Source organism: Leptonychotes weddellii, chromosome X (genome assembly GCF_054177405.1).
Source record: "Leptonychotes weddellii isolate Sample4059 chromosome X, ASM5417740v2, whole genome shotgun sequence".
NCBI lineage: Eukaryota > Metazoa > Chordata > Mammalia > Carnivora > Phocidae > Leptonychotes > Leptonychotes weddellii.
In genome coordinates, this window is record NC_138385.1 from 35,203,470 (window position 1) to 35,230,313 (window position 26,844).

The 26,844-nt window shown below is 37.0% G+C and overlaps 1 protein-coding gene across 4 annotated transcripts in view; it reads right to left on the reverse strand.

Moving 5' to 3' along the window:
- Positions 1 to 11,645: 11,645 nt before the first annotated feature.
- Positions 11,646 to 26,844, reverse strand: part of TBC1D8B (TBC1 domain family member 8B) — a 56,849-nt gene continuing 41,650 nt past the window's right edge. For 2 of the 4 annotated variants that reach the window (XM_081808468.1, XM_081808465.1), the window contains exons 12-21: positions 26,546 to 26,831; positions 25,479 to 25,608; positions 24,371 to 24,469; positions 21,241 to 21,309; positions 20,810 to 21,065; positions 19,777 to 19,842; positions 18,227 to 18,310; positions 17,123 to 17,179; positions 16,020 to 16,117; positions 11,646 to 14,107 (exon numbers count right to left, since the gene is read on the reverse strand). In XM_081808468.1, the coding sequence (XP_081664594.1) occupies positions 13,703 to 14,107; positions 16,020 to 16,117; positions 17,123 to 17,179; positions 18,227 to 18,310; positions 19,777 to 19,842; positions 20,810 to 21,065; positions 21,241 to 21,309; positions 24,371 to 24,469; positions 25,479 to 25,608; positions 26,546 to 26,831 (1,550 nt within the window). In that variant the 3' untranslated portion in view covers positions 11,646 to 13,702. The remainder of the gene's footprint in view (positions 14,108 to 16,019; positions 16,118 to 17,122; positions 17,180 to 18,226; positions 18,311 to 19,776; positions 19,843 to 20,809; positions 21,066 to 21,240; positions 21,310 to 24,370; positions 24,470 to 25,478; positions 25,609 to 26,545; positions 26,832 to 26,844) is intronic. The other 2 variants (XM_081808466.1, XM_081808469.1) reach the window with 2 other exon arrangements.

A 26,844-nucleotide genomic window follows, 5' to 3' on the forward strand; every position in this document is an offset into this window, starting at 1 on the left:
GTGAACTGAAGATATTTTCAGACAAAAACAGAAAATCTGTCACCAGCAGATTCATACTAAAAGAAATATCAAATATAGGTGATCAAGATGGCAGCTTAGAGATGCAAGAAGTGATCAAGAGCAATAAAAATAGTAAATCTGTTGGGAAATCTTAAGTAAACATTGTATAAATCAACAATAATAATAATGTCATGTAAGGTCAACAATATACGGAGCATTAAATTACACAGCAACCATAGCAAATAAGTCATGATGAGAACGAATGAGGTTCAGGGGTTCATGCAGGAAGCGTGAACTAGAGATAACAAGGATCATTTCACAATGACAGTAGACCCAGTTCACCAGAAAAAAGATAAAATTTTAAAATTTTGATGTACACAATACCCTAGACTCAATATTTTTAAAGCAAAACTGGATAGAAATAAAAGGTGATACATCCATAGTCATAGGACAATTCTATCATACCTCTTTCTGTCAATGACAGAATAAGTAGACAAAATATATTGGTAAAGCTATAGAACTGTGCTGTCCCATACAGTAGCCACTGGCCTCACGTGCCAATTGAGTACTTGAAATGCAGCCAGTTCAAGTTCAGATGTTCTGTAAGTGTGAAATACACACTGGATTTCAGAGATAGAGTATGAAAAAAAGAATGGGCAGTGAGAAGTGGAGACAGGAGAACTGGGGTGGGGGGTAAGGGGCAGGCTGCAACCCCTTTCCTGCCGAGACCAGAGCCCTCTCCATGGCTGACACTGGCTGGGCTCAGACCCAGAAGCAGCAGTGAACCACAGGCCACCCCCCACCCCAACCCATGATTTGATGGCAGCGCTGATAGCCACTCTGAGCTGGACTAGCCAGCCTCAGGGTCTCCAGGCCCAACTCTGCCAGGCCTCAGGGAAGCCCTCAGCAAGCTGTCAAGGATGCTGTCTGGTGTGGTAGGGTTCTAGGTGGACGCAAGCTCAGCTACCTCTTCAGGCCACGGTGCCATGCAGCCCCACACAGGGGCTGACTACTACGTCTCAACCGGACAAGGCTCCACTTCATGAGTTTTGGGGGGACACGATTCAGCCCATAACAGCTAGTAAGAACATAGAAAGATGCTCAACATCATTAGATGTTAGGAAAATACAGATGAAAACTGCAGTGGGATACCACTTCACATCCACTAGAGTGGCCACAATAAAAAAGACAACAAGTGTTGGCAAGCATATGGAGAAATTGGACACCTCACACATTGCTGGTGGAAATATAAGATGGAGCAGCCACTTGGGAAAATAATTTGACAGTTCCTCAAAATGTCACACATAGTGTTAGCATATGACCCAACAATTCCAATTCTAGGTACCTACTTAAGAGAAATGAGAGCATATGACCACACAAAACTTGTACCACGGAATGCTAAAAGGTGGAAATGATCCACATGTACACTGACTGTTGAATAGATATACATTTTGTCATGTAGCCACACAGTGGAATACTACTCGGCTATGAAAAGGAATTAACTGCTGATAGTTGGCTAACAAGAATGAATCTCAAAAGCATTATAAGTGAAAGTAGCCAGATTGACAGATTATTTGTTACCTGGGCTGGCAGTGGGAATGAAGATTAAGAACTCTCTTTTCTGGGTGATGAAAATGTTCTAAACTAGATTGTGATGATGCATGTACAACTCTGTAAGATTACTAAAACTCATCAGATTGTGCATTTGAAATGGGTGAATTTCACAGTATGTAAATTGTCTCAATAAAGCTGTTTTTAGAAGTATATGAAAACGAAGAATAAAATCTTATAAAATAAGAAAGGCTACATCCTGTATGATTCCATTTATATGAAATTCTAGAAAAAGCAAAACTAAAACTATAGTGATAAAAAGCAGATCAGTGTTAAAAAAAAAAAAAAAAGAAGAAGAAGAAAGAAAGGAAGCACGTCAGTGTTGCCAAGGACCACGGGTGGAGGGAGGGGATTGTTCAAAGGGGCCCAGGGGAACTTTTTGGGTTGATGGAAATGTTCTACATCTTGATTGGAGTGGTGATTATAATGAGTGTAAAGTTTCTTGAAAACTCCGCAGACTGTTTAAAATCAGTAAATTTTATTGTATGTGATTTGCACCTCAATAAGGCTGATTTAAAATATGTTTTAAATCAGTGAAAGAGTCTAACAGACTCTTCCCAAAAGAAGATGCAAGAATGGCCCATAAGTACATTAATTGAGGCTGAACTTCATCAGTCATCAGTGAAATGCAAATTGAAACTACAATATGAAATACTACTACACATGCTCGAGAATGGCCAAAATTAAAAAGACAAAATTTAAGAATGCCAAGTGCTGGCAAGAATGTGAGGCAATTGGAGCTCTCATATATTGCTGGTGGGAATGCAAAATGATACAGCTAATCTGGAAAACAGTTTGGAAGTTCCTTATGAGATTAAAAAAATACATATCCTGTCATTCCCATTTCTGGGTATTTAACCCGGAGAAATGAAAACATGTTTTGAAAAAGACTTGTACCCAAATGTTCCTAGCAACATTATTCATAATAGCCAAAAGCTGGATATAACCCAAATGACACTGAACAAGTGAATAAATATACAAATTGTGGAATATTCATACTAATGGAATACTAAAAAGAATTAACTTCTGATATAGGCAACAGCATAGATGAATCTTACAAACATTATGCTGAGCAAGAAATGGCAGACATAAAAGAGAACTTACTGTGTGACTCAATTTCTATGAAACTCTAGTAAAGATAAATGTGCTATATGACAGAAAGCATGTCAAGGGTTGCTTGGGCATGAGGGTAGAGGAGGTTGTCCCGGTTGGGGAACAAGGGGACTTTTTAGGGTGGTGAAAATGTTCCATGCCTTGAGTGTGGTGTGGGTGTATAAATTTGTCAAACTCATCAAAATATGCACTTTAAGTGAATGCATTAATTTGTATGTACATTATACCTCAATAGAATTTAAGAAACAATGAGGAAAATGCAAATTTAAACCACGAGATGACATTATACACTCACCAGAATGGCTAAGATGAAAATAGGAAGACCATTCCAAGTGTTGATGAGGATACACAGCTACCACAACTCTTATTTGTGATTGATTGGAGTGTTAATTGGTACAGCCACTTGAAACACCATTTGGCATCTATCAAAGCTGAACATGTGGGGTGCCTGGGTGGCTCAGTCAGTTAAGCGTCTGCCTTCGGCTCAGGTCATGATCTCAGGGTCCTGGGATCGAGCCCCACGTCTGGCTCCCCGCTCAGTGGAGAGTCTGCTTCTCCCTCTGCCCCTCCCCTTGCTCATTCTCTCCCTCTCTCAAATAAATAAAATCTTAAAAGAAACCCAAAAAGCTGAACATGTATGTACCCTATTGACCCAGTAATTCCGCTCCTAGATATGTAAAAGATATACCCAAAAGAGATATATAAATAGTGGCACCAAAGGACAAATACCAGAATGTTTGAAACCACATTATTCATAATATTCCAAAGCTGGAAACAACCCAAATGTTCATTAATGGTAGAATGGATAAAAAATTTATAGAGTATCCATACAGTGAAATATCACACCACAATAAAAGGAAATGAACTGCCGATATACTATATGAATGAGTCCCATAATACTGAGTGAAAGAAGACAAACAAAAAGGAATACATATTGTACGATTCCATTTATATAAATTTTTATAGGTGAAACTAATCTGTGGTCATAGAAGTCAAGATTGTGGTTTTCTCTGGGGAGGAGAGAAAAAGATAATGAATGGGAGGCGGCAGGAGGGAGGCTCCTGAGGTGCTGGCAATATTCCATATTGTGCCCTTAGTGGTGGTTGCATGGGTGGGTGTGTTCACTTGGTGATAATTCATCTAAATGTATGCTTATGTTATACTTTAATAAAATAATGTATTAAAAAAATTCAAAACACAAGGTAAACAAGGAATAAGGATATTTCTCCAACCTGTTTTCCATCTAGTTGCCTTCCTCAGAGGAAATCACTGAAATGTGCATCTTACGTACCTTTTTAGATATATCCTATGCAATACAAAAAAAAAAAAATGGATTTTTTTTCTTCTGAAAATTTTTATTTTAAATTAGCATACTGTGAAATTGATTTTTTCATTTGGCATACTGTTCTATGAGTTTTAACACATGTATGGATTCATGTACCCACTATTATAATCAGAATACAGAATAGTTCCATCAATCCCCCCAAATTCCCTTTATAATCGCACCCTCCCCTGCCACTAACCCCTGGCGGCCACTGCTCTATTCCCCATCAATATAGCTTTGTCTTTTCAAGAATATTTCCTTTGTTTTTATTGTTTAAAAATCTAATAAATTTGAAGAAAAAGAAAAAAAAGTTGACCCATATTATGTCTTTGTTTCTTTACAAATTGGTAATCAGACAAAAGCCAGTATTTGGAATTCATCCACTTTTCATATTGTTGATTCGGGTCTTGGCTTAGGAGAGGAACAATTAGCCTGGGCATCTGAAAATTACGAAACAGGAAGAAGAGAGCCACTGCTAATCCCAATTTTCAATTTTAATCATGTGAGGAGATTCCTCCAGGAGTGGTAAGCAAGGAAGTGAGCAAGTCTCACTCGTTAAAGGGAGATGCTTAGGATACCATTAATGAGTCACCAGGGAATAGGTAGCAACTCTTAATAAATTACTGAAATAATGATGTAAAAAAGCCAAGTCCCCGAGGTGGAGATGAACGAAGTATTTCTCATGTCTTATGCAAAATGGACTGGTCCTTGGCTCTTTCTCCTTTTCTTACTCCTTTTGAAAACATGAGGACATAAGCTACTCTTCATAAGATACAGGATTAGCAAATTAGAACAATAACAATTAATGAAATACATAACCGATAATGAAATGAAAAAAAACTACTTTATTCATTGGAATTTCAGGGGAGCCTGAAGAAATTGTACATAGGACTTGTGGGCTTCACCATACAAGAGAAATAGCCCAGAGCAGAAGGAGGGTCCTATGCTTCTCATAGTGCTTCAAATGGCAGGGAGAGTCATAAGTGGAGTGTGGACTTGTGGAAAGTTATGAGCTTAAGGGATCAGCTTGAAGCGAAAGTGTGGAAAAAGATAGAGGCCCAATGAGATGGTAGATGGCTATATGCTCCTTGATATGGCCTTTCTCCCCTATAACCTCACAAATCTTGGGGGGGAAATGCATAAATCATCATATGCTTAAGTGTGATTTGATTTCTTTTAGAAGATGGTGGAGGGGTGGAGTTTTGGGCCAGGTTCTGATTAGAGGCCTCAGGAAGGCAGTGTGCATTTAGAAGCAGAGAATGATTCAGAGAAACGTAAGAAAATAGAGACAAAATCACAGAAAGAACTCTGAGCTTCCTGTGATCCTGGAATTGGGGTTCAAGCCAAATATATTAAGTCTTTGATGAAGGCTAGGGTAGATACTGTGACTTGGTGTTCAGCTCCATTCCACCCTCATCCTAGAGTGTAACCTGTAATGCAGGTGATGGAAAGTACACATACAAACACACTTCCCAGACTTCCTTGCAGCTGAAGCTCTGAATATGATTTAGGTTCAGCTAATCCGATGCATGGGCATGCGATTTAGAAGGTGTAATATGGCTTTTGCTTCATTTCTCCTGCCTGTGCTGAGAAGCACAGCGGTTGAGTTGGTTTAGTTATTCTTCAGGAGGGTTAGCAGAGGTCCCATGGTCTAGATATTAACTACATGGGAGTCCAGAGGCAGTGATAGGGCACCCATTTTGCTGGTGCAGGTTATACTGTGGGTGGCATTTTTCTGGAACTAATAGCAATAGTAATGGCTTCCCTATTGTGGCAAGAGTAACACGGTTCTGGAGCCGGAAATTTCCTGATGGTATGGAGAGACAGCAGCACTCTTTGATGGCATGGCTTTGTGATGTGGCTTTGAGAGTCATTTTGAAGGCTCAGCATCTGTTTCTACAGCTCTTCCGAATGATTCTCTAAGCCATTTTACACCCTGTAATAAATTGCTTCCTCTTTAGACCAGCTAGAGTGGCTTCTGTTCTCTGAAATTGAACCCTGACCAATAAAGAATGTAGTAGCAGGAGTGCTTAAAGGCAATAGCATTTCAAGAAACTGGGAAACTCAGATCGATTAGATAGCATGATTGGATTTGAAAGCAGTGATGATACTGTTAATATTAGAAGATGGGATGTTGATAGTCTATGGCACATGATGGCAAACCAATCAAATTATCACAAGTGGGCATCTACCATGAAGTGTCTATTGAAGGCAAGGCTTGATAGACCAGGTAACTGCTACTACAGATTATTTTGGCGCTCATGATACCCAAAGACTGTGGAGTGGAATAACTTCTAACTGTGCTCTAGAGGTTTGAGAAAGAAAATGGCAATCGCAGGATTTAAATTCTAAGCTCAAAGAAAAGAGGACTAGGAGTTTCTATTCCCTTACCCCTTGTTGAAGTAGAGCTGACCTAGCTGAAAATGAGAGTCTGATCCCATGGGTTGTTCAATTACAATATATGCCGAACTCACAGCCTTGTCAGGTCACTTTTATGAAAGTAAGGGCATTTATTTGATTAGAGAGACACCCTAGAATAGAAATGGGGACATTTGAGTGAATTCAGATGACTCTAAGTATTTCACCAATGAGCCTTACTTGCCCGTGGAAGCATGCTATTTGATGAGGCTGGCTCTGCCTTGCTTGAACCACCTAGGGAATGTTGCTTGAAGGGAATGTTCGCTTGCTTGAAGCTACTTGCTAGGGAATGTCAATTTTCCTCAGGTACCACCCCTACCTCCTCTCATTGCTTCCAGACCTATAACTAGTTAGGTCACAGAATTGCTCCAAGGATACAAATAAAAGTCTGAACTGGGAGGAGATAATTACAGAATTTTGCTAATTTATAATGGCAGAGATCTGCAGAATATGTGCAGGAATGTATTTTGAGAATACTATACCATGGAAGAAGGAATGTAATTTTAGATTAGGCCAAATATATCAACACCTGAATACTTACTAGAGATTCTGGATTCAATTACTAGTTTGCCCAGTTGGAAGTGGTTCTTTTTTGCTCAGTTGACTGAAGCCAAGGCTAAAAACTAGCCCATATTGGGCGCCTGGGTGGCTCAGTTGGTTAAGCGACTGCCTTCGGCTCAGGTCATGATCCTGGAGTCCCGGGATCGAGTCCCACATCGGGCTCCCTGCTCGGCAGGGAGTCTGCTTCTCCCTCTGACCCTCCCCCCTCTCCTGCTCTCTCTCTCTCTCTCATTCTCTCTCTCTCAAATAAATAAATAAAATCTTTAAAAAAAAAAAACTAGCCCATATTAAATGAAGTTGATATGCCAGATATTCCTTGGTATAATGTACAGGAGATACTCCAAAGACAAGGAAATAGAAACAATGGAGTCCATTTATGATATATGACCCACTAACTTACATCCTAACTATGTCTCCCAAGAGGACCCAGGGGATGTTCTCTTCCCCAAGGCATTGAAAAATATATTGATGAGAAAAGCCTTATTATTCCCGAAACATGCTACAGTGGTAGTCTTCAATAGGCCAGGGATAAAAATGAGACATGCTGCCACTGAAAGGAACTTGCTAATTTCAAGGAGAATAATGGGATCTTAGACTGGCAAAGACGAAGTGGCAGCACTTAATGACAAGAGATGGGGTGAGCATGGTTAATGTGATAGAAGCATGGCCAGAGATGTAATCTGAATGTTTTGACTTGCCGAGAAGTTTGGTAGTGGCTGTTCTTCAGTTTCCTTAGATGGAAATAAATGAGCGGCCTACTTATTTTTTACTTGATCCGTATAGCCAACATATGTGTCTGGTGAACAAAGATCTAATCTAAGTCATTGTGATGGAGATTCATGGCCTCTACCCCAGTTTGCAGGCCTGAGTCAGTTCACATACCCAGAGGCCCTTGAAGGGAAAGCCAGGTACACTTGAAGAAGGACTCCACAATGAATACCATAAGCATGTTGTACATTTTCTTTCTGGCTTTCCTTTTTCCTTCTGGCCAGAGGGGCCTGTGGCCATTTACCAGGGTAATCATGACTGGGCAACTAGAAATACTCATACTTTTCAGAGACTGGACACTGACGTTGAATTCACACTTATCCAGGGCCACTTAGAATACAATTGGCATCCACTGGTGAGAATCAGGGCTTATGGAGTCAGGAGACAGAATTTTATCCTGAATCCATCTACAGTGGGTCCAGTGGATCTGCAAATATTCATATGGTTAGTTCTTAGTTTATGGATGTATATTTAAAATAGCCATACTCAGGGATGCCTGGGTGGCTCAGTCAGTTGAACATCTACCTTCGGCTCGGGTCATGATCCCAGGGTCCTGGGATTGAGTCCCCCATCGGGCTCCTTGCTCAGTGGGGAGTCTGCTTCTCCTTCTGCCTGCCACTCCACCTGTTTGTGCTCTCTCTGACAAATAAACAAATAAAATACTAAAAAGAAATAAAATAGCCATACTCAGCAACTGACAGATCGATCACATTTTCTCCCTGACCAGTGTAGTAAGGACTGTTTATGGTAGGAAGGGCCACGAAGGGTTTGCTGTATCTGTCAATACTGTATCCTTGGGGAAATCACAGAAATGAGTGCCCATCAAAGATATGAAGGATGTATGTAGTTATATGGGAGGCGGGAGAGGGATTTCTATTACATCCTCATTTAACTTGCCTGTTTGGCTTGTGCAGAAGGTACATGGGTCTTGGGGAATGATAGTTGATTATCAAAATTTAATCATTAATCCCAAACAGGATTTTTTATTTTTTTTATTTTTATTTTATTTTATTTTTATTTTTTAAAGATTTATTTATTCATTTGAGAGAGCGAGAATGAGAGAGAGTACATGAGAGAGGGGAGGGTCAGAGGGAGAAGCAGACTCCCCGCCGAGCAGGGAGCCCGATGCGGGACTCGATCCCGGGACTCCAGGATCATGACCTGAGCCGAAGGCAGTCGCTTAACCAACTGAGCCACCCAGGCGCCCCCAAACAGGATTTTTTAAAAATCTGCATAAATCATAAGAAACTGCAGAACATTGGAAAGACCAAGATCTTAAAAGCAGCCATAAAGGAGACATTACCTGCAGAGGAAGACAAGTAGAATTAGAAGCTAGGAAATCTATTGCTCGATGCTTCTAGGATAGGAGGAAGATGTGGTTCTGATAATAGAAACAGAAGTTGCAGTATAATGTGAGATGAAGGATAAAACACCCTTCTACTGGTGATTTTAAGCCGAGGAATGTAGCTACCGGGATAATTTGCTTGCGTTGCTTTGAGGGATCTAGTGGAATAGGGCTCCCAGTGTCACATGTATCAATCTTACTTTAAATAGCCGAAGAAATGGATTCTGGCTGGAAAAGCGGAAAAACACTTTATTGAACTGTTGAGCTCATGGATCCACTAAGAAGCTCCCTCCAAAAGGGAGAATAAAGTCTGGGCATCCAAAAGCACTTGGTCACATGGCCACAGGAGGTGGGGATTCTGGGAAAGCAAACATCTGGTCTTTTATATGGTGGGCAGAAAACATGAGTGGTTGTTGGGTGGGAGGAGAGTGTGACTATAAATGGATAGCATGAGGGAGTTTTGGGGGGTGTTGGAACTGTTCTGTAATTGTGATGATGGTTACAGGAATATACACCTGTGTTAAAATTCATAGACGTGTGTAGCAAAAGGAAGTTAATTTATTGTGTGATAATTAAAAAAATACAACTACAGCCTCATGACTAGTTGCGGAAATAAGGACTATAGTAGCTACTCATAGTTTCTCCCTTTCTCTTTAAGGTACGTAATTATATATAGCAATCAGTTTATTTCCCTACTTTCCCTCTACTGTTTTATATAAGGCGAGTTTTATGGTAATTAACTTTTTTTTTGTTTAGTTCACGTTACAGGATATCAAGATGGGACTGAGAGTGAATTAGGACAAGTAGGTATCACTCATCCATGGATCCAAGTGACCAATAGAAACTTGGATCTTCCCTCGGGAGAGAGGATTAATGTATTTTTGTTTGTATGAGGATTTATGTCATGACAGGCAGCAGCTTGCCATTGATGCTATTAGCTCTTATGTATAAATAGGGGAAGAAGGGTATGTTGCATGGTAAAAGAGGTGGATAACATAGATAGGTACTTGTAGTGGACAGACTCTATGATGTACCCCCTACGGTCCCTGCTTCCTGATGTACATGTCATTGTGTAACCTCCCCTTGAGAGTGCGTAGGGCCTGTGACTTACCTCTAACCAACAGAATTTGACAAAGGGGATGAGATGCCACCACTGTGAGATGTTACATTATGTAAAATACCGTCTTGTTCTAGAGACACTCCTTACTAGACTGATGAAGTAAGTGGCCATTTTGGGGAAGTCCACACGGCAAGGGACTGTGGGCAGCCTGAAGAAGTTGAGGGCAGCTGCTAGGAACTGAGTGAAGCCTCTAGGAGCTGAGGACAGCCTCTGGCTGACTAACAGCAAGAAGCTGGTGCCTCCAGACCTATAACCATAAGGAAATAAATTTTGCCAAAAGCCTAAGTAAGCATGGAAGTCGATTCTTCCCCAGTTGAGCCTTCCCTTGAGAACCAGCCTGGCTGATTCCTTGGTTGCAGTCTTGTGAGAGCTGAGCCCAGCTAAGCTGAGCCCAGAGTTCTAACCCACTGAAATGGTGAGATAATAAATGTGTGACATGGTAACTTGTTACACAGCAATAGAAAACAAATGCAGTGCTCAATGTCCATTCTAGTCTCTTAGTGTGCCTTCCTGTACTGCAGAGGCTAAAAAGCTAAAAGGATATTTTCCAGATTCCCTTGCAACTAGGATTCTGGATATATTATAGGTCAATCAGATGCATACTCTTGAGACTTGAATGGCAGAAGGGAGGTGAAGGCTATGCTTCTGCCATTTCTGCTGGTAAACATGGTTGCGAAGACGTTTGCTTGTTCTATTGCAATTTAGTCACTAGAGTGTGGGTGGTGAGAGGTGGGATGCTTGGCATCTCTTTTGCTGGTATAAATCATAGCAGGTGGAGCATGGATCTGTAAGTAGCAGCTGTGGTGTTGGCTTTTCATCATGGTAGCAGGAAGTAGCAGTTTCCTAATCGCAGAAGAATTAGCAACTCCCTTGGTGGCCTGGTTCTGTGGTGTAGTTTTGGAAGTTGTTCTTCAAAGTTCAATTTAGAGTCAGTCCCCTTGATAATTCTGTAAGCCACTTAATGTCTGGTAATAAATCTTTTCTGCCTTAACTAATTAGAGTGAATTCTGTTCTCTGCAACCTAACCTTAACTAATAGAGAAGTCCTCAAGTGATAACTGAATTAAGTGTAAATAAAAATACACTGTAATAAATAACAGTAATATCTTTTAGTAAACAATTTTTCATGTTTACTGTAATAGATTTGTAATATTTATTTTTTTACAAGATTTTATTTATTTGACAGAGAGAGAGAAAGCCAGAGAGAGAACATAAACAGGGGGAGCAGGAGAGGGAGAAGCAGGCTCCCTGCTGAGCAGAGAGTCCGGTGAGGGGCTCGACCCCAGGACCCTGGGATCATGACCTGAGCCGAAGGCAGACGCTTAACGTCTGAGCCACCCAGGCGCCCCTGTAATATTTATTTTTATAAAGACAAGTAAAGCCTCCTTATAACACATTTAATTTAATGTATAAGGTATAATGCAGTGGTTCAGTTCAACACAACTATATAAGATTTTTAATACTAAGAACAACTCATTTGCTTAACAAGGTAGCAACTATAAAACTATGTGTTCATCTTATTTCTCTTGCAGACTCAGAAAATAAATGTTTGCCTTTTAAACTTCCATTTATAATCATTTTGCAATTCAAAAATCTAAGTATTCAATTGTAACTAATATAGGCTAAACTTCAATATTCAGACTTCAAAATCATATCAAATATTAATAACATATGCTCTTAAGAAAGTATCTTTTTTTGTAAATATAATTGACAAAATATTCAACAGAGTATGTGCAATAGTGCCTTTGTATATAAGCACAGAACCTACTATAATTTAACAATCATTGCAAAATAGCAGATGTATGATAGTTTACATATAAACTATTAACTAAACTCTAAAATTTGGACACATTTCAGCAAATCATTTCTGAGAAAAGGCATAGATGCTTATTTACCAACTGTATCTTTAAGTGATAATTTCCTCGAAAAGAAAAAGTTGACCAAATCATTTTAAAGACAACACTATTAAGTGTTTGGCCAAGTCCAATTTATGAAATTTAAAGGATCAACTTAAAATCCTTGAATCTCTTTGAAAATAACATCTTCTGTGATGATGAAACCCTTTGTGTTAGGCCTTGTTCACAGTGGACTCTTGTCAAAAGTTGACTATACCAATTCCTTTCCAGAAAGGGCGTCATCTTGGGTTACTCCTAAGAATTTTGCCCTTTTATTGTTTCATATCTGAAAAGTCAAAGGGCTTAAAACCAAAGCCTTTTGTGAAAAAAGCAGCTCCAATGGATGATCTCTCCCCACAATCTCCTAAGTCAATTGATTAATAAATTGCTCTTGTCAAAAATAGCACAGAAGATCGAATAGGTGTGGTTTGCTTTTTTTTTTTTTTTTCTTTAAAGTGCTAACAAAAGCCCATTATCTCTAAATGGGCTTTCATTGTAATGACTGAAATATAAGCAGCATAAAATATAAAAATCACACATCTAAATCAGATAGATGGTCAAAACTTTTTAGATAGACACCAGCAATTACCTTAACTATTATTACACACAAGTATACTTTATGACTTGCCAGACTAACATAGTAATTCAGTCTATCTAATGTAGCTTAAAACATGACTGGTGAAAATTCAAAATCTAAAGCTAGAACCAAAGCAGTCACAGGCTACTCTGAGACAAATGTCACAAACAGCAGTGCTCAGAAGAATTTCAAGTAATTGCGCAGTCTAATGAGAGACCTGTATAGTTAACTGAATTGTTTCTTAACCCTTCTGAAGAGACTGGCTTTATCCAGCTTAAAATTAAATCCAATATTGTTTCTCCTTATATTAGCCTAGAATTTTGAGTTCTTGACTTGTTTTTATCAGTCACAGAGTTAGAAGTGTGTCAGCAGCTTCTGAACTGCTCTCAGGTAGGAAGAATGTAGAAGTTACTAAAAAAACATTTATTATTAGAAAACTGAATGATATTAACTTTAAAAAGTTAGTATTATTTCACTTAGATAACTTGAAAATGAGGTCCCTGTATGGTAATCACTTAGATAATTAAGGCTATAGATCTAAGAGCCTGGATTTCTAAAGCATTCTAATAGGACTGAGGCAATTTAGAAAGTAGGGTTTATCGATGACATGTTAGCATCACTAATACTCAAACATAACATCACATGTTCAAAATCGTTAGTAATTCATATGTAAATAGCAGCACAAATTAGGAATTTTCTTACTAAAAGTGATATGGTAGTGCCCTCTGGTGGTAACATTTAGCATATTCCCCTGATATTGCATATCATGTGAACTATAAAAAGTTCATTTGTAATGAAGAATATCAAAATCAGAGATTACCACAAAGCAATGAATTATTGTGCTTCCACATATCTTTTTTTTTAACCTTCAAGCACATTGGTAACAAGATAAATCCCTGATCCCTATTCCCAAGAATCAAACTGACAGCTACAGGAATCTTAGTAAACTTGTCTATAATAGGCAATTCCTGTTAAGAGATATACATCTTGGTTCTACAGCTTAACTGAGAGGTTTTTGCATTTTCTAGTTTCACTTTTACATCTATGGGTTTCTCAAAAAACCTCACCAATGCTGGTTCATTCAACAAAGACGCAAGAATCTGTTCAAATGCAAATGACCACTGAGGTTCTTCCCTCAGAGAGGAGGGATCTTTCTTCAAGTGGCTCTCTGTTTTCCCCTCACTGGGTCCTCCAGAAGCACAGACTGTACCAGAGAATTCTTTGGCTGATGCTGTAGGGCTATGTAGTTTCCTTCCAACTTCTTCCATCCTGAGCAAAAGGCTGGTTACAACAGCAATGGCTTGATATAACGACTCTTCTTCAGGGTCCCCATGAAATAAGTTATATAGGGTCTTTGAAAACTGAATGAATTGTGACTGAAAGACATAAGTTAGAAATACCACATTTGATATTAGACTTAGCAAAAAGAAAGAGAACTTAGAAGTAAACAGTCTCCTATTTAGAATTTGTACCATTTAACCCTCACCATAGAAGTTAAAAAAAAAAAAACTAATGATTTGGTTAAAAAAATAAATAAATCTTGGTTCTAGAAAGATGGGTATAAACCATGGAAGAAAATGCCCTTTAAAATGCCTTTTAAATCTTCTCATATGTTGCCTAATAGCAGTACATTTTATATATATACACACACACACACACACACACACACACATACATGCATATACACACACACAATAATTCTTGGGCAGCTTACCTGCCATCATTCCCTCAATGTTAGGTGGTACTTTTTTTTTTAAAAAAAGATTTTATTTATTCATTTATTTGAGAAAGAGCGAGAGTGAGAGAGCACAAAGCAGGGGGGGCTGCAGAGGGAGAAGGAGAAGCAGGCTCCCCACCGAGCAAGGAGCTAGATCTCAGGACTCTGGGATCACGACTCAAGTGGAAGGCAGATGCTTAACCAAGTGAGCCACCCAGGCGCCCCTAGGTGGTACTTTTTTTAAAAAAAGATTTTTATTTATTTATTTGAGGCGGGGAGGGGCAGAGGGAGAGGAAGAGGGGAAGCAGGTTCCCTCCTGAGCCCAGAGCTTGATCTCAGGACCCTTAGATCATGACCTGAGCTGAAACCAGGAGTCAAACGCTTAACCACTGGCTGTGCCACCCAGGTGCCCCAGTGGTACTTTTAATTAGGCAAATTCACCTATTTCCTTACATGTTAATCATTCATTCAATAACCAATATTAATGAAAGGCTTAATAAGGAGTTTCCCTTGATCTCTCTAAAGGGCTACAGTGGGCAGCTCAACTAGGATGACTTAAATTTATGGAAGAATGTTTTGGGAACTATCTAGCAGTACAAGGGAGCTCCACAGGGCCCATTTAGACATGTTTCTCTTTAAAGGCTGAGGTGGGACCCAAGTGGAGAAATAAACTGGTGTGTTTGCTAATTGCCCCTAATAATCCATAGACATTCCTAAAAGGTATCTGTCAATTAAAAAAAAATAATTCTAACACAGTAAGTCAATCACCCTAACAGAAAAGTTTATCTGTAAATAAAAAGCAAATACAAAGGATGTACTTAATCAAAATAAATAGTACCGAACTCTTAAGTTTTATTTCTCTTTCTACCTTAGTCTGTAGTACTGCTTATTTATAAAAAATTTTAGACTAAACATCATATTAATTCATTTTAAAAGGTACTTATTCAGCTACCAAATTACCCAGTCCACGAGGAATACCGCTATTTGATAGTTCTCATTTTGGTAAAGTTCTGGGAATCCTCAGTATCTAATCACCAACAGATTTTAATTTAAAAAACATAAGAACATAAACTGACTGAACAGTGTTTAAGAGATGGCTTTAGAATTGTGTCAAGTAGCAGTCATTAGTATTGTTCGAGCAGGTTCAAATACAAGATGATTAGAAACCAGCATGTGACCTATTTTAGTAACTTCTTATTCCTAGTACCTAACATTGGGTCTGTCATCTAGTAGGCACTAAAAAAAATGTTTACTGAATAAATGAACACTTCTAATAAAGCTGGAAATAGGAAACACTGAAATGTATGTTTATACATACATCTTTTCTATAGTCACAAATGTTGTCATAGCAGAGGAACTATTCTGAAACACTAAATGCATTTAGGTGCTTAAAGTAGGAAATCATTTAAAAATTTGCTCCTACTCTTCTGTGCTCATCTGAAACTTACAGAGATGATACATAGATTACTTAACTATTTTTGTAATAGTATATTAACTATTTTAGAGTTGGATACACCCACATTCATAAAAACAAAGAAGAACCTAGAATTTTTTCTTTGAAAATACTATACCTGATTCATTCTTGGTAAATCCTTAATGTTTTCTTCTTTTTTGGAAAGCTCATCTTGCCATTGACTTAGATATGCTTGAATATCAACTTTTCCTTTGCCTGTATGAGTGGAATAAAACCATTTCATAATGAACAGTTCACTTTATTTCCCCAAATCTCAGAAGGAATAACTACAATTGGAAATTATTTAAGATACAAGATTCTACCTTTAAATAACCCAGAAAATTATCTGAATTTATCTTTCATTTCACCCACTGGCTTTCAGAATATGTTCTCTATTTCCATTAAACTAAAACTTGTACTTTGGGAAGGCTGGGGATTAGGGAAGATGTGAAGAGAGAGGGAGAAGGATGCATTTTAGATTAAACAGTACACTCTGGCTTGATGATGTAAATTTCATGTAGATGTTCTCATGCATACTATTAAGTTTAAAATAGCTTCTATATGATGTTCTTAATATGCAGATTCTGAAGTGGTCTATGGTGGCTCTTCTTAAAAAAACTCAAAATACTACTATCCATTCATTCCTTTGAAGAGTTTAATGAAGACAATTAACGTGACTATTAATAATTACTTGACACTTACTGGAAAACTACGTAGATATACTTAGCAACCTAGGGAAGGTGTTGTATCCAAATGTACTGACATGAAAATGTCCATGATATATCACAAAATTGAAAAAGCAAATTGTAGAAGTAGTTATGGAATGTTTCTTTTTTTATAAAAGAGATGTCTATATGTGTTTGTGTATACATAAAAATGGGTCTGGAAAGGATATAGAACAAAATGCTTTCACATTTACTTCAGGGTGGAGTTCAGTGGGGGTATGAAGACTTCTGTTTAAATTTCTTTTATTATCTACTAACTCTTGTAATTAAACATAATAATTTTCAAAATAGTAAAATGAATATGGGTCATTTACTCTAAGTTCTGAGACTTAAGTATCAAGACAAGAAAGACTAAATTGTTAAATTAACACACAAAAGTGAAAAGGCTCTCAGGACAAATCAATAGCCTTTAAAGGGAATCCACTATTTGCCTTTGTAGCTAACCCTATTCACAAAAACAGTAACTTAAGCTAAATGATATTCCTAATCATAGTACCTTTTTCAGGGCTGTTTTTTAGTGATTCTGCTTCCTTCACATTTGTAGGCTTAGAAACTAGAGGAAAAGAAAACAATTGCATTTTGTAAAATATTTAACAAGTAAATACCTTTTGAAAGTAAAATAATATTTTATATAAAGACTCAGGCACATGTTATTTTCTTCAATTCAGGAAACCAATTTTAGCTGACATGACCTCCTCTCATCAGAAGACCAAATTTCAAGAACTTTTATAGTAGAAAGAACACAGGGAAAAAAATCTATATTAAAAAATCCTAGAAGTATACCAAATATTATTTATTTCTTGGTGGTATTTTCTTCCTTGTGACCTTCTTCAAACTAAACTGTATTACTTTTATTATTTGGGGAAAGAAGCATGCGGGAGATCAGAAGACTGAGCTACTAATCCTGATTGTGGCAATACCTCATTGTGAAATCTTGCACAAGTCACTTCTCCGTTTTGTGTCTCCGTGCCCTTATCTATATAAATTAAGGGATTTGACGAGATGATTTATAAGGTCTCTTCAAACTTAATGTTCAAACACCAACATATAGTAACTATAAACATACATTACTCAGGACTTATCTCTCTATAAGACACCCATGTTTATGAAAAAGAGGCAAAGGATACAAAAATAAGCTTATAACACTTCCAAATTATGTCTTGGAGACAGATTCATCCCTGTCTCCTACACCTACAGTGATTTATAATAAGTATCCACTGTTGGAATAATAGCTATGACCTTCAATCATCAAAGATTCTACTGTTTCCACTGTATTTTAACAAGGCATGAAAATGGCTGGATACATTTTAGAAATTTCTGCAACATAAGTAGAAACAAAATGCATTTTCTTTCTAATCCTCCAGTAGACAAAAAATTCCATAAATCAAAACCCAAAACACATTTCAGTTAATTAGTCAAGTATTTATGGGGTACTTACCATGCATTTAGCACTGTGCTAAGTGTTATGGTAGCACAAAAGAAATATAAAGTATAATTAACTCAAATTTTATTAATGGTAGCTGGGTAAAAAATTATTTAAGCCAGGAAGATCTCTGAGTGACTAATCATTAAAAAAGATACATTTTTAACAGATATTTACCATGGAGCTGACTGAAATAAAGTAATTCTTCCTTGGAAAGTTCATCTCCTTTTGAAGGGTCCTTAGATTTCACTTCAGTATAAGCTGAAAACAGATAACCCAAATCAATTTACTAACAATAAGGGACAGAAACGGGTCAAGCAAATCTGGGGGCAGAGAGTTAAATAAAAGGTCACTATAAGAAAGACACATGTGAAGAAATGTAGAAGAGGTTCTACTCTATAGCAAATAAGAAGTACCTGATCACTCTGAGTTCTATTAGTTCTCTTACTTGCTTTTTAATTGTTTTCTGAGAGCCATTACAAGTTGAAATAAGAAAATCTGGCATTTTGAAATCTCTGAAAATGTAACCTCAGTCATTTAAGAACATCTTCAATAATAAGGCAAACATGAAGCTGAGTGCTGTAACAGATACACAGTGGTTTTTCTTTCCATTTTTGATCCTCTACTGAAAGCATATTCATTCCACGGCAACATTAAACATTCTAACAGTAATTTGACTTGACAATGTAAAGTCCTCCATAATTAAATTATTAGGTGGTTTATCTTTGGTTTTTAATGCTCTGTTTGTGATCTGAGTGTGTGAAGAGTCAAAGATGGCTTTTAGAGTTTGGGTCTGGTAAAGAATGGTTCCTGGCTATCCTGGGAAGACTCTAAAAGAAATCCCAGGTGTAGCTTTAGACAAATTACGAGGTGCTGTTTCCTTGTGTGAATTAACCCTATCTAAACTAAGTGGTACTTTTGCAATGTTCCTTTAGTTTAAAGCCTAAGACTCTTTTCCCAAGATATGGATCGGGCCTGGGAAAGGCAGCCTCTTAAGGTCAGTGGAAAACACTGAAGTAAACTGGCATTATATGGTAACATTAGGGCAGTATGATAGAATAGAAAGAAACCTGAGCTTTGGAGTCAGACCTCAGTTTGAATCCCAGCTATGCAATTTATTAGCTATGTGATCTTGGCCAAATAATTTAATCTTTCTGAGCCTTAGTTTCCTTATCATCGAAATTGGAAGGACATTACCACTTCTCAGAGATATTGTGAGAATTAAGTAAAAGAATACATGTAAAGCAAATGCCTCAACAGAGCAAGTCCTCAATAAATGGTAGCTTTTATTTTGCTTCCTTTCCAAATGTTTAACATTCCTGCTGTCTAGTCTCAGTTTTTCTGAATAATCTGTAGTATTCCACGAGTTTGGCAGTTTGTCTAAAGTTAAATTCTACTCCCCAGTGACAACAATAATAACAACATCACATTTCAATATTATACCAATATTCAAATGTCAGGTAGTTCTTATACATGAACTATCATTAAATTGACCACTAACTTGAAGGAAACTTGTGAACCCATCAGTTACACAGAATCTCCTCCATGGATTTCACTGTAACTATATATCAGCAAAAGTACTGGACATACGATCCATGGGCCATAATGAAGTAATGACCTTTTATCATATTGAAAATTATGTTATTTATTAAAATTGAATATCTGTAATTATACTTGTTAAAATGGAATAAACTCCTGTATATCATTAAAGATTGTTAAACGCTTACCTGGAGGAATATGCAGCTTAAAAAGCAGCTTAAGCTTCTCAGTGAAATTTCCATTGTACATTATATCTGTCCAATAAAATTCAATTACAAATTACCATGTTTTCAAAGACCATTCAATCAATTCCAGTGGCACAGATTAATAAGATACAGATATTAGTCAGTAATGAGGATTCAAAAACCTCCTGTTACTTAAGCTAACAGTTAAACCACCATCCAGTCAGCCAGATTCTCTCTTCTTCAAGTATAAGCAAAATACCCTTTATCAGAGGGAAAAATGCTCACCTGCTGATTTCCCTTCCCCCCAACCTAAATTTTCTTTTTTCTTTTGAATGAGGCCTTATGACTCATTTGAGGAGAGAACTCCTCTTCAAGGGGGCAATCCCTGATAAGAAAGTATGCTGGGGTGTCTGGAAAAGCAAAGGAACAATGTAACTGGTGAACTATCTGCAGGTACATGTTTGTTGGATTATTTCTCTACCACTTTTCGAGGTTATGTGGTTGATTTTTACTAAGGGGGAAGCTCCTTTTGAAGTATCCATGTGCCTGAGTGGGGGGAGACATAGACATTTGCTTCCTTCATGTTAACCTTTAAAATATCCATATCTAACAGCTTGCTTTTCTGAGAGGGCTGGGTCAAAATGAGACCAATATACTTAGTTTTAGTAATAAACCCAGAAAAAGGTCCACTTATTGCTAAAGCTGGAGATAATGTAACTCAGGCTGATAAAATCTGACTAAACTGGCAATAACAGGCAGTACCAAGTATTTCTAGGAGTACCTTTATTTTTGGCTTTATTTTTTTTTTATTTTTTATTTTTTATTTTTTAAAGATTTTATTTATTTATTTGACAGAGAGATAGAGAGAGAACACAAGTAAGCAGAGGGAGAGGGAGAAGCAGGCTCCCCGCAGAGTGGGGAGCCCGATGCGGGACTCGATCCCAGGACGCTGGGATCATGACCTGAGCCGAAGGCAGCCGCTTAACCGACTGAGCCACCCAGGCGCCCTATTTTTGGCTTTAAAAAAGAAAATTACCGGACATCATCCTACCAATTGCAGAGGAGAATTCTTTGAAGTTTATAAGGCAGTCAGAGTTTTCATCCAACAATCTGAATGTCCATAAGGCTAGTGAGTCTTTGTTTGCAGAATGAGCCCAGGGACTCAACAAGTGATATAACGCTCTGAACTGCTGGCAGTCAATCTGATACTGTTCCAAATATGGCAGACTGGGGTCATGGTACTTCAGGACTGGACAACTCAAGCACCAATAATAAGAAAAAAACAGCTCTTTCTATGAAAAACAAATAAGAAGAGGAAAGTCAGTAAGTCATAAAAAGTAATTTTATAAAATTATTTTCTTTTAAGCATGCCTACTAAAACAATTAAAAGATAAAATATTTAAGAGTGGTTGTGGTAAAATCTTGCTTAAAAGTATTATTTTTTCACTTGAAGAAGAACAACAGTACCTTAAAGATGACATAAAGTTCATCCAATTCATGAAGGCTCAATTTCACATCTTGTGATACAACACGCAACTGTAAAAAGATTAAAAGCAATTTAGAATTTAACACTTCAGTATTGAAATTCTCCTTGAATCCATTTAGAAATCTCCTGCTAGAAGAAAATAATTTTCTTCTAACTTTTAAAAAGAATAACAAAGATAAATGCACCAATTTTGCCCTTTAAAAAGGTTGTACATAGACTACAGTTCAATTCTACTCTGACATGTACTTTCACCTTCATCCCTTCATAGCCGGAGATCATTGCCAAAGGACATCCATTTAATGTCCATAAATATAAGCAACAGTATTCTAAGTCTCATTCCACATATTCCTCTCTTGCCACATAAGCAATCTGTCAAGTCATCAAGTGTGGCTGTCATTAAACACTTCAAAGACATCGCGAGAGATGTGTATTCCCCTCTCTGTGCCAAAAGACATAATCCAAGAAGAAGCTTAGAAAATATGTAGTTTTAACCTACTACATGATGAATAAACATCAATGGTACAATGGTTTTGGTATTTAGGAAATTTAAAAGCAAGAGCGAAGATAAAAGAATTAATAAAACAGTGGAAATTAAAAATAATAAATAAAATGAATAAATAAAAATAAAACACTCAATAAATAAAAGAGTTGGCTAATTTTAAAAAAGTAAAATAGACAAATATCTGACAAGGGAGATAAAAGAAAGCACAAATAAACATCATTGAGAAGTAAAATGATAATATAAACATAGGTATAGAGGTTATTAAAAGTGTCCAGCACAGAGGAGGTAGCATTAAATATCTGTTGAATGAATTCTATAAGCTTTATATCAATATATCTGAAAGTCTAGATGAAATGGGTAATTTTCTAGGAAAAAAATAAAACACCAAAATTAACCCAGGAAAAACAAATTCTGAACAGATAGAACTGAAAAGGTAATAAAAAAAATCTGCCTTCTACCACAAGGCAGCAGATCCAGATGGTTTTATAGCCTCAACTACTCAAACTTTCAGGTAATGTATAATTCCTATGTGATCTAAACTATTCTCAAGCATAGTAAAATATAATTTATTCCAAAATTCATTCTATGACATGAGTACAACTCTGATATGAAAACTAAAGTTAGCACACACACAGAAAGAAAACTGTAAGCCAGTGTCATTTAAACACAGATGTAAAGAACATAGCTAAGCTATGTAGCAAAATCATCAAAGCAGGATATTAAAATAACAATATGACATGACCAAATAGGATTCATTTCAAGAATCCAACAGAAGTCTAACATTAGGAATTCCTTAATATAATTTACTACATTAACAAAGCTGGAAAAATATATAATCTCAAGATATGGAAAGGTCTTTGATCAAAGTTAATATTCAATATTCATTTTTTAAAAATGTCTGAACCTGAATGAATCAGTAAGGCTCCTGGTCAACAGCAGGCTATTAGTACAGTTGACCCTTGAACAACATGGGGTTTAGGGGCACTGAACCCCCTGCACAGTCAAAAATCAACAGATAACTTTTGACTCCCCCAAAACTTAACGACTAATAGCCTATTGTTGACCAGAAGCCTTACTGATAACCTAAACAGTGGATTAACACATATTTTGTATGTTATATATATTACATACTGTGTTCTCACAATAAGTAAGCTAAAGAAGAGAAAATATTAAGAAAAACATAAGGAAGAGAAAATACATTCACAGTACTGTATTTATCAAAAAAGATCCATGTATAAGTTAACCCACACAGTTCAAACCTACGTTGTTCAAGGGTCAACTGTACTTAACTTTTTGGGAAGTCAAAAGTTACATGTAGATTTTCGAGTGCACAGGGAACCGGGGCCCTGTGTTGTTCAAGGGTCAACTGTATAGTATATCCATACTATGCTATACTATTCAGTACATTAAAAAAAGTGAGGGGGGGTCTATATGTACTGATATGCAATGATTATCGTATATTTCTGATTGAAAAAAGTAAGCTGCAGAACAAAGTAACTGATATGATCTCATTTAAAAAACTATATCACCCCCCTCACACACATACATTTATGTCTACAGATACACAGAAAAAAGATATGGAAGGATATATGCCAAATAATTTTAATACTGGTTGCTCCTGGGATAGGGAACCTTTACTTTACATTTCTGTCATGTTTAAATTATTTACAGTGAACATGTATTACTTATTTTTTAATATTAATATATAAGGGGCGCCTGGGTGGCTCAGATGTTAAGCGTCTGCCTTCGGCTCAGGTCATGATCCCAGGGTCCTGGGATCAAGCCCCGCATCGGGCTCCCTGCTCAGTGGGAAGCCTGCTTCTCCCTTTTCCACTCCCCCTGCTTGTGTTCCCTCTCTCATTGTGTCTCTCTCTGTCAAATAAATAAAATCTTTAAAAAAACTAATATATAAAAACCAAAACAAGGGGGCTATGCTAACTACATCACAGTAACATCACTGAATTATTTAATTGAAAGCTAAACCTAGAATCTTCAGAAATGTTTATTTTCCCAGATTGGTATCTCTGAGGATGTGGCCTTTAAGCAAGCAGGTTTACAAGAACAATACATGCAATGATAAAAGCTCAAACAGTACAGAAGGATGTATATATAGCAAAGTAAAACTCTCCCTCTTCCAACTAGCAATCTATTAATCCCACTCACCAGAGGCAACCAATATTAACAGCTTCTTATGTAGCCACCCAAATATTAAAAAAGAGAGTATTTAAAACACAGTTTTATATCTTTTTAACCTAATCTTAGGTTTCCAAGGATAATAATGTATATTAGCAACACTGACTACTATATAGGTCAGCTGTTCTTACTGATGAAGCACATCACAAATATGTTATGCTTAAATGCCTATATCATAGCATTCAATATTAAAGGTCAAATAACAAAACATTTTGGAGAAATCAACATAATTCAGCTAGAAGAAAATAATTTTACTTCCTCTCAAAAAGATTTACAGTAAGCTAAGCTGTGGCAAGAATCTAGCTCAAAAATTTAGTTATATTCATTTTCTTTACATGGAATGTCAATTTTTTAAAGGAAGTTGGAAAAAAAACCTGTTTCTCCAGTTGGTTCCCCCCCATAGGGTAGACACTCACCACATTCTGCTTTGTCGTTTCCTCTAGGGTCTGTATGACATATAACCTATTTCGACAGCGCATGCTGTGTATATCTTCATAGCGAATATTACCATATTTCTGCAAAAAATATGATTTCAGTAGATACTCATTCATAATAAATATCCACTTTTCCCACAATTGAATTTCACCAGACTCAATTCTCAGAGGCCTTGGTTCTATTTCTAGCTATTTTCCTAACTTGTTCAGTGGTTATGCAAATTTTCACCTCCCACGTTTCAGTTTTTCTATATATTTACTGGGGAGAATTCCATCTACTATGTGTCTAGCCTAACTACAAGAACATTGGAAAAATTCTTAGTCTCTAAGAAGAGAATAATTTTCACCTTTTTATATGGTGATAGATATTTAAAAGTGGTTATTACCTGTGAAAGCAAGTGAACATTGTTTCATTTAAAGGATAGCAAACTGAAGCACATGAGGCTATATAACCTAGGAACAGTTCACAGAACTCATTTTTATACAATGGAATACTACTCAGTCATAAAAAGAAGGAAATCTTGCTATTTGCAACAACATGGATGGACCTGAGGGTATTATGCTAAGTGAAATAAGTCAGAGAAAGACAAATATGACATGATTTCACTTATAAGTGGAATCTAACAAATAAACAAAACCCAGACTCAGATACGGAGAACATAACAGTAGTTGCCAGAGGGGAAGGGAGTTGGGGGGCTGCAAAATGGGTAAAGGGGATCAAGAGGTACAAAGTTCCAGTTGTAAAACAAGTAAGTCCATAGAGATATAAAGTACAGCATGGGGAATACAGTTAATAATATTGTATTAACTTTGTATGGTGACAGATGGTAACTACACTTATTGTGGTGATCAGTTCACAATGTATACAATACAAATGCTGAATCACTATGTTGTACACATGAAATTAATAAATATTGCATATCAACTATACCTTAATAAAAATACACAAATAAAGTGAAATTGGATTTTAAATTATGTCTTTACTTGTATTATCATCTTACTCTTAACATACCACTAGAGATAGAACTATAGTACCAATCATTTAAACTATGCTATGTAATTACATTTGTGGTATAAAAAAAAAACTTACCTCATTTGACTCTCTAATCAAATCTGTAATATCCACTCTAATATGACTGCTTTTTTCATCACTCACGTTTGAACCCTGCTGAACACTTGAAGGCAATGGGCTATCCTTATTAATGACATTGTCAAAGAACCTATCCAAAAGTAACAGTAATACAAGAATTAGTGGAAGTGAAATGCAGAGGAAATGACAGCTAATTTCTCCCTAGTTAGAGGTTAATGTCAACTGAGAGGACAAAGGATGGTCTTAAGAAGAAGTGGAATTTGAAGATGGTTAGGAATTAGGAGGACAAAGGAGCAGGGAATGGGATGGTGAAGAAATTATTTCACAGGCAGAGAGGAGAGCACAAAGAAAGCAAACAGGCTCAGAGAGTACTCAGCAAATACCACATAGCCCAGTAAGGATGGAATATAAGGTATGTAGAGGCAGGAGAGGAGAAATAAGAAAGGTACCTTGAGGCCATAACACAGAGTATTCTGAATGCCAGAGTGTTTAGATTTTATTCTGTACAAAATGTATTTGATGCACCATTCCAACGGTTACCCTAATCAAATATTCATTCATTTAACATACACATACAGTGTATACACACATACATACATACACACACGCAACACACAAATGTTCCAATATAAAATAACATTCACAGAAAAAGCACTGAGTAAATAAAACTCAGCCTATCTGATTGAAATTACTTGAAGACCAGAACAATTTCTCCCACTGGATATTTAACATTATCAACTATCCTTCCCCTTTCAAATTACTTTTACACAATAACACTTTATAGCTCAAACTGGGACTATGAAAAGTCCCAGCATACTGAATCAACAATATTAGTATAAATGTGTATGTTACCAAGTGGTTTACTTCAAAAGGGATTTACTCTTATTATATTCTATTTGGAAACAGAGAAGGGGACTTTAGTCCTAGATTTTTCATGCAACTAGCTTTGTGACATTGGGCAAACTGTTTAAAGTTTCTAGGGCTCAGTTTCCTCATCTGTAAAATAAGGGAGCTGAACAACATTCCAAGGGGCTCCCCAGACTGAAACTCTACGGTTCTGACAGTACCTGTTTAAAGCTGTCACGGCTTCAGCATCATCTTTACATGTGAGCAGTTTGTCCAAATTATAGTCAAGTATTGCCAATCCCAGCTGTAAAATGGCTTTTATTCCATCATAGAAGAAACAGTCCACCACATTCACTGCACTTTCAATTGGCAGCACACTAATAAAAAGTGTGAGGAACCATGAGAGAGAAACTGAGGAAAAGAATGTCATATCAGTCATGTGTTCTGTCAGCTGGGGAAGGTGATCCCTGATAAGTTCTTCGAAGACTGCCTGATCCACCAAGGCACCTGGCGAACATAA